Below are 18227 nucleotides of genomic sequence, written 5' to 3' on the forward strand. Positions count from 1 at the left end.
GCTGGAACGTTTCGCATTTACTTGGAAACTGTTCCAAATTATCAACAAATTCAGTATAAATCGAGTTTTACGCCGATACGAATTCTTTACGCTTAAATTGTATTTCCTAAATACATAAGTTTATAATTATAATTTAATTATAAGTATTTTAAGTAATGCATTATTGGTGAATGAATTTTCTTTTACCAAAACAGCTAAGGAATTTCGCCGAGCACTTTTCCTTGCGTGGGATACCTAGAACTTATAGCGGTTAAAATAAATTTGTACTCTTTAAGAACTTTCCAATATAAAAATAACAAGATATTACAAATATTTTTGATGGTGTTTCCGTTTAATAATATTTACAAAAAGGGCAATTTTTATGCGTCGACATTTTAAGTTCGCGTTAGAACTGAAAAATTCTCATTTACTGAGAGCCATTCCCAGCGATTCTTAATGTCAGCAGTAACTTATTTGCCACCCGTTTAAAATCTTAAAGTGCAATGTTATATTAACCCTACAAATAAAAAAGTAAATACACTCCCTCAAAAAGCAAGCTGTAAATTGCAATAAAATCTTATAAAAGACTCAAAAAACAAAGAGACTGATTTTGTGACTTTGCATCTAAGTTCTGAGTTTTCCTTTAACATAACCTTATTTATCTTAGCTTAGCATTTCAAACTTCGCAAGACTTGGACTCGTAACATATCCCCTCATAGGAAAATGATTGATTGTTGTCAATAGGAAGCTTCCAGAGAAATTAACAGTTCAAGTGTTGCATAACTGCCCCACCCTCGAATCGATCCACCGCGCAGCTGTCAAATTCGGAACATCATATAAATGACATCGAAACAGTCGGAAAAAAAAGCACAGAGCACTTTTGTCACGCAGCCAAATCGATGACGTCGCAGCAGACGGCGACGTAATCAGTTCCGCTTAGGCAAGTCACAAGTCACAAAAGTCGCAGGATAAGTCGCAACTACACGGCCTATCTGGAGGACTGATGACTCCTCTGATGATGATGACAGCCGCGTGTGATTGACAGCGATTTATGATTGTTGCCCAAGCAGTTGAAATTTCTCTAAAGTCCTTCTTGGACGAATTCTCAGTAAAGAGTTGGGGAAAGGGTGGAATATTTGCAGACCCAAGTGAATGACCTGCTTGCATTAAGTCTCTACGTGTGAATGGCAAGACAAACACAAACAAACATTCATTCATTCATTCAAATGCTGTGAAAATTGCATATTATGTGGACATGCAGTGATCCCAATAGAAAGCGTTTTCCCAAAATAAAAATAAAGTTTTTACAAACCCTAAAAATTGAAAATGTTTGTTTTTTTGTTTTTAATAGGCAAGCTTATATTTTTCTTACAGTTTACCATTAAATCTCAGTCCTATATCATATGTCGAATTGCTCTAATTTCTCCTTATTAGTACCTCACTGTACTTGCAGTCACCGCTGCTTTTTGGTTCACTCACCTCGTCTTGAGTAAACATTTTTTGCGGGCAAATTTTTCAATGCGCATTGCATTTCATCTCTAAACGAGATATGGGCACCAGGACGAGGACGCGAGTCCTTTTTAAGATGCTAGAGCAAGGAGCAAGCGAGATGGCGCTATTTGAAAAAGGGAGACGGAGCGAAGTGTCTGCTGTGTGGATGAATATTCATGCCTTGTTTATGCATATTTGCGTGTCAAGTGATGCCACCTCCTTCCCAATTCCTCGTCCTTCGTCCTGTGTGTGATTCCCATTTCTCTGCTCATTGCTCTTATTCAGCGGCTTCTTCTTCATCTTCTTGCACGTGCAACACGACGTATGCGCAATATTTCCGCTTCTGCTTTTCAGTTTACTTTTCAAGTTTGTTTACCATTGCACACGACTCGGTTCAAAAAGAGGAAAAGGCGGGGAAAGCCATGCGAGCTCTGTGTGAAAAATTCTCTGTTTATGCTCACATTTCATTCGAACGTGAGTTTGTTTGTTTGCCAATTTGAAGTGCTAAAAAGTCGGTGGCTGAAGAGGGCGAAAAGGGTTGAATGGACCGGGGGGACTTTGATTGCAATTTGTGCTGAGTGTGCGGAAAAGAAATGTCTAAAAGGAGGTTGCTCTTCTGCACTTTCAGCCTGGTAAATGGGCAATGCCTAGAGAAGCTAAAAAAAACTGTGAGAAAGAGAGGGGAAAAATCGAGAATAGGGACAAAAATAAAGTATTGATTATTAAAAATGGAAAATAATAAGTAGTGCCAGTCGATTAACATTAACAGAAAAGTAAAATATATTTGTTGTAAGAGTATAATGTTAATTAGTCTTAAGCAAGGTAACATCATAAACTCAAATTCCTTTTAGTAGTGTTCATTATTCAGCTTACTTTACGATAAACCATAAACTAACCACTCCAAGAAAAGATTTTCACATCGCGGTAATTTTCATGGCGTGTCCATGACAATTGCCAAGTAAAAATGAGGAGTAATCTTGCACCGAGGCTTTAACTGCGAATTGGCCATGGCCCAGACAGAGAGTTAGCTGATGGGGATAATGATGATGATGAATACACGAGCAGAACAAAAGCCATATTGCAATGCCCTTGAGTGATCTATGCAAAGCAAAAGGCGGATCTCAGGACCCGAGATCGGAGGATAGCTGGTGATCTGGGGATCTGGGGATCGTGGCTATGCGGTTTGGTTATGGTTGCAGCCAAATGAAAGGTAGCCGTTGCCAGTAGCTCGCTGGTAGCCGACTAGTCATCAAAACTGGGAAATTAGCATAGACAGTTTCGAAGCCAGCCATTGCCAAAGTGCGTAGAAAATCATGAAAATGGCTACTGGAGTGGCCAACAAGCAAGAGCAACAGCACGATGCAGATGGATATTCACACAGAAACAATCTTACGATAAACTTTAAAAAACTTCAATGAAAAAAATACATAAAGATTTATTTGCTTAAAAATTCAAAGTTAAACTATTATTATTTATTTTAAATTTATAAATCTTAATCAAAAGGGAATTCATATCATATAATAGTTAAATGAGTTCTTAATAAATGCAAAAATACACTGACTATATTTAAAAGCTCTATAGCAGTTTGCTTTTTAATTTGCTGGGCTTGAGAAATAAAACTTGTTATTGAACTAAGTTTTTCCAAGTGCATTTGACTCGGCCTCAAAGCCAGCGGCATTAATTTCATACAATTAATGGAAATTATATGAAATTATGAGTGGAACATTGAAATTCCTTGTGAACATCACCCGGGACAACAACAAACCCAGACGAAATTCACCGACTGCCTTCAAACGGAAAATGGCTCGCACTAGCTTGGGTGGCAATTTTCATTTAGACACAGGCCAGAGCCAAATGAAAGAAAATTAAATTTTTCACTGTCTTCTTAATTGAAACATTAGCCAAACATTTTAGCTATTCCCACTCCCCCGGTGCTCCACTCCTCTGTTCATTTACATTCAAATTAACTCGTAATGAAAACGAGTCGAGAAACTTTAACTTCGTCTGCTTGTTTTCCGTGGGGGTTGTGGCATTTAATTAGTTGTTCTGATTGTTGCTCCTCGGTCTTCCTGTTGTTGTTTCCCTTGTTTATTACTATTTGCTGGCCATATCTTCTCGGTTTAGTCAGTTAAATTATCCACGCCCAAGGATCTCTGTTTGTTTTGACACTCGTTTGATGTTCATTTGCTGCCATTTAATGGCAGCCGACAGTTACCTATTCGATTGAATGGACAATCAACGATGCAGGGTGGAAAACTGACCTTTGGAAAAGCTGTAAAACGGAAAACAATGTCGTCATTGTCGTCACTTTTAATAGTTTCGATTTTTAAGGGTGAAAACATTCGTTGGCTTAAAGGTTTGTTGTCGGCCAACCAAAGAACAATATTTATAATAGGTTACATAGCTTACTTCATTTGTTCAGGTAAATAAACATAATATTTCGAATACTAGAGTCCTGAAAAGATGAGAAAAAAATAAAATTAATTTATATTTACTTCTGTCAATAAAAGTATCTTTCTTCGAAAAGATTATTAAATTTTGATGAAATTTTGGGGTTGTCATTGATACATTTCGGAATTGCACTTGCCACAACCCGTTCCCACCCACTCCCCAAAAAAAAAGGACACACCTCACAACCCTGAGAGCTCTTTGCTTTTCCATCACCAATTTCTCCGGGCGCAATGTTGCCGTGGCAAAAAGAAAACAAGAAAACAGCAACACGTGCCCCTTTTAATTAAAATAAATAAATAGGCGCAAACACATAAATAAACAGAACACCGAGCCATAGAATAACTACAACACCAAATAGAGATGATGGAGACGTTCTCGGTTTCTCTGTCAAAAACTCTCTTCGCTGGTATTCAATTTCATGCATTTATTTCAAGGAGCGGGTTGTGCCCCAGGACACGAAGGAAAGTTTGGAAGGGGAGGGGGTGAGTTCTACCCCCTATAAAAACTCACGATTTGGGGCGCCTTGAGCTATGTTATGGCTTTTGTTGTGCTCCGTATTCTTTGTGAAACGTGCGCATTTGAATTTGAGGCGAATTATTATTTAGTCGCGGCGAGACGCAAAACGTTTCTCGGAATAAAACATTTCGAACAACTTAATTTTTGTATACCGCAATTTGCATGTGGAATAAATCAAATGTAAAACGCATAAAAGACTCAGGAACACCCCCAATAGCACAGACATGAGTTATGGGCTAAGGTGGAGCAGGAACAGTAGCCTTTGTCTGGCCAGGATTATGACCATTTATTTGCCTGTCCGTCCTGAAAAATGGTAAATACTCTTGTGGCGGGGGCGAAAGTTTCGGCTTAAGGCGATTTTCCTCGGTACAAGAAATCAAAATCAATGAAGATTTCTGCGCACAATGGAGCGGCATTAACAGAAAGAGTGGCCGGCACCCGTTTGGCTTCCACTTTCTGGCTTTTTGGGGACGAATCCTTGGCTTCCTGAACTTTGCTGCCGTCCTTTCATGGATTATGCATCGCTTAGCTTGAGCAAAACTTTTCAACCAACTCAAATTATTTATAACTAATTGAAGGGGCAGCACTGCCGGCGTCAGGGAATGACTTTTCTTTGGCTTTTAATTCGATTATTTTCGGAAAACATTTTCCAAAGAGTTCAATTTGTCAAAGTTAATTAAACTGAGTTAAGAACTTTATTGAGCATTTCCTGCTCGCAACAAATGAAAACCAATCAAATTTAATGCGAATTCATCTCGGTGGCAAAGGGAGGTAAATGGTGAACAGAAAATATATCTGGTTCGGCCAATGGGCAAGACATAATAATAACTTATGTTATGGCAGCGCCAGAAGATCTGCAAACGATATATATGCTCCATGCTCACCGGCATGGACTATATTTTGAATACTCTACCTAAAGCGAGAAGATCATTCTGTTAGCCAAAAACCTTTAAAATTTGATTAATTCTTAATAAAAATAATTTAGTCGGTCATACAATTACTAAAAATGAATTATAAATACAACAAAGATTTTTCCAATTTTCGTTTGCATTCATTCATTTACTTTAGGGTATTCATTCTTCATTTTTCTGGTCACCTAAACTCCTTTATATTTTTCATATAAATGTACAAGTTTTTGATTGATTCAATCAAAACGAAGCAAAACGCAAACGGCGATCAAGAAGTGGACTTGGAGCTAAAGCCAACGCGAAGTTGGAGGCATCAGGTTTTCTGCATGCCTGTCACGTAATTTATTGATTTAGCTCTTGGGAATACGAGAGACTGCTCGTGGATCGTGAAAAATGAAATGTTTGCCACTGCCAGCAGCAGAAGCAGCAGCTTTAAAAGAACACTGATAGAATTCATTATTTAATGTTGATTATATGTAATCTAAATATGGTTTACCTCTCGTTAATACGAATTTCTGAACAGAATCTCAAATTTTTAAGTTGCTAGAAAAACTGGACTATATTAAATTTGTTTTTTCAAATCGTTACCTACTTTTGTTAGTATTTTCTCTATGTGCACATGAGCTGTCTGGCAAACTGGCATGATGGCTGACCGAACTGGACTGGGGCTGATTGGTTGTCGATCGATTTGGCTGCCGGCCAGACAAATTCAAATGCATTGGCCCCGATCTGTGAATGCAACTGCTCCAGAAGGAGGGCCGATCGCTGAGGGGGCGGGCGGGGATCAAAGGCACTTACGCATGTACGCCTCAAACGATACACAAAACTTGATCATCGGCGGCCAGAGCGATCATCGATCAACAGACAGACAGACACATCCCATCCCATACCATACCATCCCATTGCAGGCCATCCTGGCTCCCTGAGATAATGGCCGTCTTGCCATTTTGCATTTTTGCATTTGTAATGAAACTGAAAACCAGAATGAATTGTAATTTGTCCGGAATCGAGCAGAAGCAGTCAGCCCCAGTCCCAGTATCGAGCACAAGATATAAGATCAACAGCGCGCCAGACTGAAATTGCACTTCAGGATGTTCGGAGTGGCTGGAGATGGGGATAAAGTTGAAGTTGCGGATAAGGTGGGAAGAGCTCGATAGGAATAAACTTGGGCAGGAGGAACAATGGGCTGAAAGGGTTAAAGAAACTTTAAAACACAGTTCCATCTATTCGATTCTTCTTCAAATCAAAGTACACAATTATACCGAAAAGCTTAATGCTAATTTATATAAAGAACTGAATTCTTATTTAGGATTTTTATGTTGCAACAACACAAGGTTTATTTATTTTATTTTTCTGACAAAGAATAATGTCTTGGGAATATTTTCTTCAGTACTGAAAAAAGTTTCGAATAGTACAATTTTTTAGCACCACATTCTTCCTCACCCACTGTATAATTTTTTGCTGCCATTCTCGAATCGCTTCCATTCGCTTCTTCATCTTCGGCCTGCAATTCGTATGTAAAATCGCGCATTTTCAACTGTTATCAGACCCACTCTTTTGGGCTCTTGCCGCTGCTCTTACATACAGATCATCTCGCACTCCCCAAAATCCCCCCGTACCCCTTAAAAAAAAACTACACCGAAGGCAACGCAAATGGCAATTTAAGTCATTTTGTTTGCAGTTTTTTTCTGCGTACGATGTTTTTGAGTTTTGTTCCAAGGCGAATTCAAAATGGTTTAATATTATGCACAAATCGGGCGAGTTGCGTAGTAAATTATGGGCCATTAACCGGGCAGGTAAGGCGAGAGACGAGAGGGACTGCGAGGGGCTTACCTGACCGGCCCCTGGGTAATCAAATTTGTGTAAAAATGGCAGCCGGCCTTTGGGTGTAAAATGGGGGGCGGTGACTTCGGCTAGAGGGAAAACGAAAAACGCAGCAGCACTTCCAGGGAAATGCGTGCTACCTGAAGGAAATCCCGATCGCGAGAGACACTTATATGGTAGTAGAGTAACTCATAGCCGATGATGCCTCGAGAGCAGCTGTTCGATCGTAAAAACTAATTTTAAAATCCTCTGATTTTGCCTTACAGCGATCAGTCTGCTCGGGAATATCGCCCAAGGATGTGGCCGCTTCTTCTTCTGCTGGCTTTGATTTCGCCCTCCTGGCAGGCTGAAAATGCCACCGAGATCACCAATAGTTATGTGACCAAAGTGGGGTGTGAGGCCTTGGTGAAGGAACCGAATCTCTGCGAGTGCCAGGATCAGGAGATCAAGTGCGAAAACCTTCAGTTGCACAGCGATAATGTGCAGTTGTACGGCATCAGTTGCAGCATTTTCGATGCCAGAGGATTTGGCTATATCCCCCCTCTTCAGGTGGGCAACATTGGATCCCTAATCGTCCAGAATTGCGCCATCCCAAATGCTCAGAGTATCAAGTACGTTCTCAGTAAATTGGGTGTAAATAACTACACCGAACTGGAGATCTTCAACTATTTCGATCCGAAGAAAACCGATCGTGGAGAGGTTCTGCAGCAACATTACACGGATCACGAGGGTCTGAAGAAGGTTTCCATCATTGGCTTCAAGTCAACCCTGCCGGATAATTTTCTGGAAAACCTTCCCGCACTCAAGCGACTTTCCTTGAAAGGAAGTAGTGACTTACCCGGTAACATTTTGCACCCACTGAAAAACCTAACTCATCTGGAAATTGTGGTCAAGAACTTGGCGAAGGTATCCGGTGACATATTTGCCAAGCAGTCGAAACTGATGCACTTGATGATCGATTGCGATGCCAAGAATAGCAGTGTGGAAATGTCTGCCTTTGGGCCCCAGGAACTCTGGCACATGACCGATCTTCAGTCCATCGAGCTCTTCAACTGCGGTGACAATGTGCCCACTGAATTGTTCTGGATGTCGGAGCAGTTGGCCTACATTGGAATCAGGAGTAACATTAGCTATCTCAGCAAAGATTTCCTTAAAGTGCAAAAGAAGCTGCTTACTTTGAGATTGGAGCGAAACAATATTGCCAGGCTGCCTGATCAACTCTTCCGGAATACTCCTCTGATTTTGGAGATACACTTGGCCTTCAACAATTTGGATCGCATTCAGAGGTGAGCTGAAACTTAAACTATTTGTCAACCAAATAATAAATAATGTTTTTTTTTCTTTCTCCCCCTTCAGCGGTCTTTTTGACAAATTGAAGAACCTACAGGTGCTGAATTTGGAGCACAATCCGATAACCACCATTGCCCTGAATGCCTTTACTCCCATTCCAACTGCCCATATCTACGTGGGTAAACTCTTTAGGGCGGCGAAGAATAATGCCGACTGGGCTCGTTCCACAAATGCCACAATCTGCGAGGAGGAGTACATCTACGGAGTGTGCATCTACTGCAAACGAGATGAGTATCTGGACCACTTTGCCGACTCGGAAAACTGCAACAAGCCGACTCCAAAGGCCAAGGATGTGCTCGCCAAGAAGGCCTACGAAAACCAGCTGAAGGCAATGCCCACCCACTCCTGGAAAAAGGCCAAGGAATGTAAGTAATCCGCAGATACAACTTTTATCCCATCCCAATGATTTTGCGCCAATAATTTATATTAAATTTGACATGCGACTCCCCTTCCAAGTCAGACATTGCCAAATTGAAAACGAAATAAAAAGCAGAAAGCAGAAAAAGCATGAAATACAAACAATATTAATATTTGTAGCTCGCTTTCAACGCTGGCGATGATAAGAATGAGGAAAATACGAGGTTGGTGCGAAGTCAACAAAACATTTTTATATATAAATCATGAAGAAAAACAATTTATCTTTTGATTTGTAGCCAAGGGGTGGGTTGCTACACAAAATGAAAGAAAACTTTTCCAGGGAGCAACATGTCAAATGTAATAAGGCCTAATGTTCTCTTCCTTTATTTTTCGGAGGGCTGGAATGGATTGTAAGTGAAAGTCAGATGAGGAAAATCAAGTGAATTATGCGGGTTGCGAGGGGAAAGCGAAAAGCATCTCAGATTGCTATCATTTATGATAAAAAAAGCGAGTGACTGACAGAAGCAACAGGGAAGTAAGAAAGTCATGAGGAATGTTTCAGTGTTATGCAAATCACAACTGACATTTTTTTATTGTCGATCTTACATGTAGGTTTTTATAGGGGTGAGGGGGTCCCCACCGAGCCAACAACTCATAAATGTCAAGGATATCACATGTTGAACTCTGTGGGTCGTCGGTTATGGAAGTAGATTGAACAGCAATCAAATGTAAATTTCTATAAATGGATAGAAGTGCTTTGGGGTGACGTAAAGACCTCTAAGCGAGTGATTGTAAAGATATTTATTAAGATAAAAGGAGATTAGGGATGGTGAAACATTATTACTACTTGAGTTTTTATTCAACATATAATGGTTAGGTGATCCGAAAATTAAATTTAACGCAGAAACAATTACGTGATATACAAAGTGAAAGAATTTAAAGGACATCAACCTCCTGTATTTCTCCGATAAACATTTCACCAGTTGTCACTCGTTTTAAGGTCCTAATGGGTGGCATCTTCGGTTTCGATTCTCCTACTATTTTTTTATTTTCTGAGCTCACTTTGATGGGCTTTAATGCAGGCCATAACTCACGGCCTCACTTACTCAGTCAGTCGTCGGCGGGCTTCTAATCTCAATTTGCTGTTTGAGTTGCCACTAATAAAACGCACGACAAACTGACACCACCGGATTCGAAGTGAACCACCGACCACTTTGGACGCCACCGAACACCACCGACATCGGCGATCCACATGCATTTGTGCTGCCGTTGAAACTCGGCATTGGATTTGGGTTTCTTTGGGGCTTTATTTTTTTAGGCTTTCTGTGTTTCCGATAGACATAATTTGCGGCGGGGAAGGGGACCAAATAGCAGAACGATTGACTTTCTAGAGATGGGGCTTACAAAGCATATTTAAAAAGGGATTATAATAGTATTAAATATTTAATTCGACTAATATATGCAATTAGTAACATTTATAAAATTACAATAGAAGTCTCAAAAGAAATCAAAGTAAAACCATTATTCAATCCCTTTCCCTCTCCTTACTTATTAATTTGCCTTTAAGAGCAGGCTAATTTAGAAGTACCCCCAAAAAGCCTCTAAAAACTCACTTGCCAAACCGACTAATCCAATCTTTTGGGCCACTCCGCTCTAGTGGAGCCACACGACCAGCAAACATAGCTCACAAACAGAGGCGTCACCGAGTGGAAATGGTCGGTGTTTGGGGTCCATTAAGAGCATATAACCGAATTACTTCGACTCCCAATCCCCCAGAAATGATGCCACAAGGCCACCACTGGACACAACTGACCAGCGACAACAACTGGCCGTCCAGTTGGCCCCACTTCGCGACTGGCTCTCCACAAATGCAGCTTTTGTACTACTCGTATCTGGCGGATACATTTCAAAGCAATGCCAACTGGACTGCGTTTATCGCCTGGTAGCCCCACCAGACCCAGGGAACCTGGCCAGAAACAAACAGTGGAGCAGGGGAGCAGTGGGGGGGGATAAAAAGAGTGAGGGTCGTATGCGAAATTTATGGGCATCAGCGTTCAGTTTGAAGCGGGATCCCGAAAAACCTGGACTCCGGACCCGCAGACTAGCTCCAGTGGCTGGCTTGGCATTTGTAATGCCTAAATGCTTTGGCGAATTGATTTTTGGTGTAAACGATGTGCAATTTTAATGGATTGTGCTGCCAGATAAGCCAAAGGAGGCTGAATCGTAGTCGGGCGACGGGCGACGGGATACTCCGCATATATACTCGAACAGATATAGTGTGTGGGGAAGCCAACTTGGACGATCCGTTCGGAGTCGTGGCTTGTCGTGTGTCGTTTAATTGAATTTGTTTTGATTAGTTGCTCGATGTGTGTGCGGGCATTTTGCAAATGCAGTCCAAAGTGTTCGTCCGCCGGAGTTGGCGACTCACAGAACAAGGGCATGCCGAAAAAGGAGAGAAAAAAAGCCTTGGGGCCTCAAGGCATCCAGCTAAATTGACATTGTTCATAGTCATAACATGACGGAAAAATGTCAATTTAAATATTTGCAAATATTTTAACAAGGCATGCCCCAGCAGCGCTAATTTCGCATGTGCGAAATAAAAATTGTGTACATTTTTTTGCCCCAAAAAAATAAGGCAGCCCGAAAAAGGTGCAACAACTTTTTTAATTAATTAAGGGAATGATAACGAGAGCGCCGGGGGGCCAAAGAAAATATTATGCAAAAATTGTGAGTCAAGGGAATGCGAAAAATGTTTGCCAAAGGTAAAAAAAGGGTAACACGACAGTAAAGTTATGCGCAATATAAGCTTACTTTTAGCGATGCTTACAATATATAAAGACAAAATATTAATGTCAAAAGTATATACCATAAATTGCTTTTGCATGGCATAGTACTTAATAATATTACAAATTTGGCATTATTTTTCCATCTTCTTTTTAGATTAAACTATAAAATTTTCTTAAAAACGTTAATTGACTTTCCCAAATTTCCTTTCGATTGGAATTTGCCTTTGGATTTGGAATGACCCCAAGCCAGAGTCAAATCAAATTTCGAACTCCATTCACAAGACAATTAGACAGTGAGAAACCAAACACATATAGCCCCCTGGGGGGTCAATTTGAAATCTCCATTTGAATGACAGGCGGCAGTGCAGTTAACTTGTTGATTTTGCCACAAAGGGGGTCAATTGTGGGGGTAAGGTTAACTTCCAGCCGGAAATCTCGACTGAATTTCTATTGTTTATGCGTAAAAGTCAATTTGTGAAGCGAAACTCGAGTCGTAGGCAATTTGCATTGCGATGCCTGTGTATGCATTTCAATTAGAATAAGATTGACAGCTAAGCTTGGGGATCAGAACTGAACAATTGGGGTATCCTGGTGTTCTGGCATTCGGGTATCCTGCACTTGCACTTGCAGCAAACGATAAGGCTGTGCACTTGGCTTGTGGTTTTTCGAATTTAATTGAATTTAATTGATTCGGTTTAGCAACGATGTGGGGGAGTCTGTGGGCACTCACTTTTGGGGTGGCTTTCCATCGGGAATTATGTGGGGGAGGGGAGTGTGGGGTGCTTTAAAGTTGGACTCGACTCGACTTTGGCCAGTTAAATGTTGCATGACTTCCAGAGGCTCGCAGTTGGTAGCAGTGAAAAATTGCAGCTGTCAGCGTTGGCCAGAAAAATGATTTGTTGATTTTGTTTCTGGGTTTCAGGAGCTCGTGGGGTTGCATAAATCATAAAACGCTTTACATATTCGATGGCAGCTCGTACTTGCTGCATGTATGCAATTAAACTTAATATAAATGTCTGGTAATTATTGTGTCTGGCCTGCATGAGCTGCAGCGACTTTAACTTATAATTGACTCAACAAGCTTACCAAAAACGTATCTAAATTAATAATCTTATACTTGCAGATCCCGAGAAGGAAGAGCAGCCCTAAGCTCCAAACGCTTCACTGCCATTTTACGCATCAGTACTAACTAGTGTACGGATCTATGAATCTTTTATGTATGCAACCATAATGAGATTAAAATAAACTGAAATACGAGTAAGCGAAAATTGCACAGTCTTTAATCTTCTCTATTGTTCCTACTGCACAATTTGTAAAGAAGTGGGTACAAACATTGCAAGAAAATAGTTTAAAACACTTTACATACAATTTAGATACAATAATATTTTAATAAATTGCATGCCATCTTAAATTATCTGAAATATTGATTAAGCTTGTAAAAGTAAAGAGTTCCTATTCCTTAAGATATTTAAACTTCTGTAAAGAAAAATATAGTTCCAATCTCAAATGCAATAAAATCCATATGTTTTTATGTTTCCAGTGTATCCAGTGTTATAGCTGCTCAAACTGGGGTAATATCTCCGTGCAATCATGGCTATTAGCCCTGCAGAAAACCAAACGACACACAATAGCATTCCATTTGCCATCGGACAGCGGCAGGAGTATGAAACTAATATTTGCCAAAAATGCCAAAACAAAACGACTGGCATAAAAATCACAATAAAACAAAACAGAGCAGGAACAACAGGATCCTGCCACCCGAAGGCTACCATTGTACACATGTAACTTGGCCCATGGGTGGGTGTAAAAATCAAAGGAAGGGGGGGGGGAGGGGGGAACGGGTGGCTGAGAGAGTCCTGAAAGCTTTCTCCAGAATAGGGCCTTTTGTGTGCGATGTGTTTACATGGTGATTTTTTGTTGGCACGCGATATCCTTTTTGCCGCCACCCTGGATGTTTACCCTCCGAGTGCCACCCCCTCCGGATTTCATTTCCCTTAGTGTTTGCTCCTTTCGGCCTGTCTGTCATATGTGAACTATGAAATGGCTGGCAAACATTCAACTATTGTTTGCATTAGTTGGCCCTTTTCAGCTTTTCGGTTTGGCCAAATGCCCCGCATAATTGTTGCCGCTGCATTGTCCCACAAACAATGGGAAAAGCAAAAGGAATAACAGCGCCAACAATAACAGCATTTGTCGTTAGTTATTTATTTGGATTTATGACCAAGTCGCTAAAAGACTGTAGTTAATTAGGGTTGGGAAAAGTGATAAACCAAATTATTAGGAATATAATTATATTTTACAATGGAATTCATTAAGAATCAATGTGAAGCATTCCACGCTTAATTTTTTATATTCTTTGAATTACTTTTTGGTAAAATTATTCCTTGAGTTCTGGTTGCACTGAAAGGCCGGCGGAATATTGCAACTGGAGGAGGTGTCCCCGTTCTCTGTCGATGTCATGTCTTCATTGCTGGATGCAAACAGCAACGGCAAACAACGAAACAACCAAACAACCGAACAACCAACCGGCAGGAGCAACAACAGCAGCTGTAAATTTATGCACGCACATGCAGCTGGCTGCATTTTTTGCAAGGCCCTACTGTTGCATGTTGCCGCCTTTTTGGGGCGTTTTCCCGCAATGTTCCGAATGTTGCAGGTGCAACAGCAGCACGTGCCATGTGCAACAATGATGTCAAACAAAGTATGCAGTTGCAGATCTTACGCCGAGGAGGTGGGTGTGCCCAAATAGACACATTTGTGCCTTGATTGCGTTGTCACCACATGTTGTCGGTGGGTTGAAAAACTGTCAGTGGCTGTTTTTTAGCTTAGGAATTCAAGGAATGAGTTTGGCTTGACAAGTAAAAGATTGGTCGCGAAATTCAAACGGGTTTCAGTAGTTGAAAAAGAAAACACTTGTAAGTAATTTCATTTAAAAGTAAGTGATATCAATTAATTTTGAAATGTTATACCTACACACATCTTTGTATAAAAATAAGTATAAAAGAAATACTTTTTGTAGATTTCCCTGCCTTTATTTTCAATACTTTCCAATTCCAAACAACAACTCTTGCAAATCAAATATATCCACTTTACCCCGATCGTCTAATATTGACTTTACCCCAAACCGCTGAGCCACTTAGCCGGGCTTTATCAAATAGCCCAAAGGACAATTGGCCCAGCCATCGAACAACGACAAAAACACATGAATAATGGAGGCTATTTGCCATGGCCCCGCCCACTTGGCAATCATCAACGCCTAAGCATCGAAATTAGCGCAAACAACAATTAAAAATGCTTGAATGCATTTAATTATTTTGTTGATTGTTTGTGCAAATATGCATGTTCAAATCAGAAAAACTAATCAAAAATGCAATAGAAAAATACATTTTGCGCAAATTAATTAAAATTATCGAGGCGAACGGACAAATCAACAGAAAAAAGGAGTAAAATAACAAATGACGGAGTCAAAACAACTAATTAATGAGTTGATTAATAAACAATTAGACGGCGGAGCGGGGTGGGGGAATAGTTACCAAATCGATGGCAATTTATGAGCTGGTAATTGACGCCCACACACGAAAAAACGGGCTCATAACTCAGCACTTTGGCCAAGTGGCGACTGTTGTAAATCAAGTGAGCCAGAGCCAAAGTCAGCTAACTTGTTTGCTCTTTTGGCATGCAAACTTGGCCCAGCTGGAGTTGAAAAGTCTGGAGAAACGAAAAAAAAAAATAAAGAAAAGAAGCCAGTATGCCTGCCCACTCTCAGATCCTCGGCTAGATACCCGAAAATTTTTATTTAACCTCCTCCTCCTCCTCCGCCTCCTCAAACCCTCCATCTTGCCAATGCCTAGGCACAAAAGTGGGTGGAGCACTTGGGATCCCGGTGGCAGCCACTGCACTTGGCTTCTGCAGTTGCAAATTTCTTACTTCGGCCTGCCTGTGTACCCGGCCACGCCCACTCCTTCTCCCAGTCTCCTGCTGCCCTGGGGTTCTTTTTTCGGGCTGACACACACATACACAAACACACACAAGTGCAGCCATACAGCGACTGGCGAACTGATTGTTCAGATAAGTGGGCCCACGACTTGACTATGCCTTCGGTTTGGGGTATTGTAATACCCGTATTGGTTCAAGACGAAAGCGCAAATATGTTAATTGCAGCAGCGTTAAACAGAAGCCAAAAGTGGTTGGGGGTTCTTTTTTTCCATTTTCAGGAAGGTGTATCAGATTGCCAGAGTTCAAAAATTGAAATCAATGTCCCAAAAGCGTTAATTGCTTCATAAAACTGGCAAATTAGCATACAAATAAAGGCGTTATCAAAGCTTTCTAATTATAGAAACCTAACAACTAAAGTTAATTCTGTATCTTAATTTTCTATTTAAGCTATTTCCCAATGCATTCTCATTCTAGGAATTCCAAAAACTTTCGAGGGTTTAAATTAATTTGAAAAGACAAAAAAAGCGTTAATTGAACAACATTAGGGCCAACATTTGATTGCTTAATTTACATGAAAATTAACTAAACCAGACACGCTGGGTGAGATGGCCAAATCACAGAGCAACCGAAATGTTTGAAGGAAATGCCAAACTAGAGCCAGAAATAATGGTCTCAAGGCAAAGGAGCCATCCCTTCGGTTGCGAGGACAGTGCGGAGTTCATAAAGACGCAGACCATTAAGACGTTTTAATTCTTGATTTTACACCCTCGTCGCGGGGATTTTTTTTTGGGGTCCGCGGAGTCCGAGAATTCGGTCGTGGCTCATGACCCACGAGGGCTGTCAATTTCTGGGCTTTATGCCCTCGTCTGTTGTCGTTTTATTTTTAATTTCGTCTGAGCGAGTCTTTTTTATGCCGTCGAGGCTCATTAGATTTGCAAAATGTTTCGCTCCTCTCCGCCGGCAATGGTGGTCGTTAATGTTATTAGGTTTTCGGACTCTGAACCCCGCGCGTTGGCAATATGCAATTGGATTAATAAATGCCATTAGGCAATGCAAGTGTTTTATTTTTATTCCATTTTCGGGATGGATAATTTGTATTTATGCTGTCATTTTATGCCACATTTAAGTCGAGTTATGGCCACGGACAAAAAATTATGCAAAGTGAAATATTGGGGGAAACAATTTGAAAGAAAATTGGAGAAAGGAAGGTATTCATTGAATTCTTAAAGAGTTTAGGTTTGTATTCCCGTTCCTTGTGCTTGAGTTTATTTTTATGCAATAATTTAATGCCACATTAGGACTCACTTTATGATGAGTGACAAAAAATGGAATATATAAGCAGGGGTATTTGAAAAAGGGAATGGAAATGAGACAAATGTCAACAATCGCTTGGTTATTTTGGCATTTCATGGGGTGGCTTTGTGGGTGTGACTGCGACACTTGGCAAACACATTTCCCAACAGCAATTAGACCAGCGCGTTTTTTATTTTAATATAAATGAAGTGAAATTAAAAGGCAACTGTTGACAAAGGCCAGCGAGTCACATGTGGTTACGGTTACGGTCCAGTTCGACGGTCATCATCAAAGCAGACACACGTGTCTGGGCGGTGAAAGAGGTCCTGCAGCAAATGCTTTTGACACCTCTCAAGCGAGCGGGTGTGAAAAAGCCCTGAATAAAAGGTCACCCAAGCCGGACAATTGCGGAGGTCGCTGTGGTCGGGGTCACTCGGCCCATCCAACAACCTTTGGGCTGACAGCAGCAACGCCCCGAGTTCATAACAATCAAAAATCTCTCTCCACTTGCTAATGAGGAGCTGGAGCTCATTGAACTCAAAATTTGAGGAGCTCCAGTAGCGTAACTTAGAGGCATCTCAATCATTTCTAGCCTGACACCTTCTGTCATCTCGAGAGGTCAGGTGTTTTGGTCAAGGAACTGAGGTCAAAGCTTGGAAAGTTCACAGATTCAGAGCAACTTTGCATTTCAAAATAGGTGACTGTTATGGGTTTAATTCCCATGAACTATGCTTTACGTTAAAAAAGAAGATTACCAATAAAAGTCAAGGGAGCAACACTCATTTCAAGTACCCAACTTATTTTCTTTAATAAATCCAACCTAATTACTTGTTAATCAACACATGTACTTAAACACACATCAGACAGTAACCAAATTTAGACATTTCCCCAGGGATAATGTCTTCCAAATTTCCAGTCACCAGAAATTCCGCCGTCACCCGAGTAAACTTAATTCTTTTTCGGCAAACGAAACTAAACGAATTAAAAGTGCTCGTCTGCAGCTCTCCCCACAGATATAGGTATATGTGTATATAGGCAGCGACCACGCCCACAGGAGGTGGAAAAAATAATTAAATGATAAACTAATCTACACCCAAGCCTTTAATAATCAGGCGCCAAAGAGGAGGAAACGAGAGGCCAAAAACTGATAGAGTTTGAGATATTAGTGTCTGTGTGTTCGGGGAAAAAAGTGGGCTGAGTTGGGTGGAAAATTGGCATGGGATATACACTCGACACCCGGGTGTCCTTGCTGGGTTCGCCGCCTGGGCAAATAATTATTATTTTTCGAAACTATAAATCTGCTTACAGAATATTTTCGTGCATTTTTCTCCAAGCC

The 18227-nt window shown here is 40.7% G+C and overlaps 1 protein-coding gene across 1 annotated transcript in view; it reads left to right on the forward strand.

Moving 5' to 3' along the window:
- LOC108098239 overlaps positions 1 to 12930 on the forward strand; it is a 51919-nt gene extending 38989 nt beyond the window's left edge. The window contains exons 2-4 of the mRNA XM_017201031.2: positions 7436 to 8455; positions 8526 to 8884; positions 12786 to 12930. Of these exons, the coding sequence (XP_017056520.1) occupies positions 7467 to 8455; positions 8526 to 8884; positions 12786 to 12811 (1374 nt within the window). The 5' untranslated portion in view covers positions 7436 to 7466 and the 3' untranslated portion in view covers positions 12812 to 12930. The remainder of the gene's footprint in view (positions 1 to 7435; positions 8456 to 8525; positions 8885 to 12785) is intronic.
- The last annotated feature ends 5297 nt before the right edge of the window (positions 12931 to 18227 follow it).

The sequence above is a fragment of the Drosophila ficusphila genome, unplaced genomic scaffold (assembly GCF_018152265.1).
Source record: "Drosophila ficusphila isolate 14025-0441.05 unplaced genomic scaffold, ASM1815226v1 contig_436, whole genome shotgun sequence".
NCBI lineage: Eukaryota > Metazoa > Arthropoda > Insecta > Diptera > Drosophilidae > Drosophila > Drosophila ficusphila.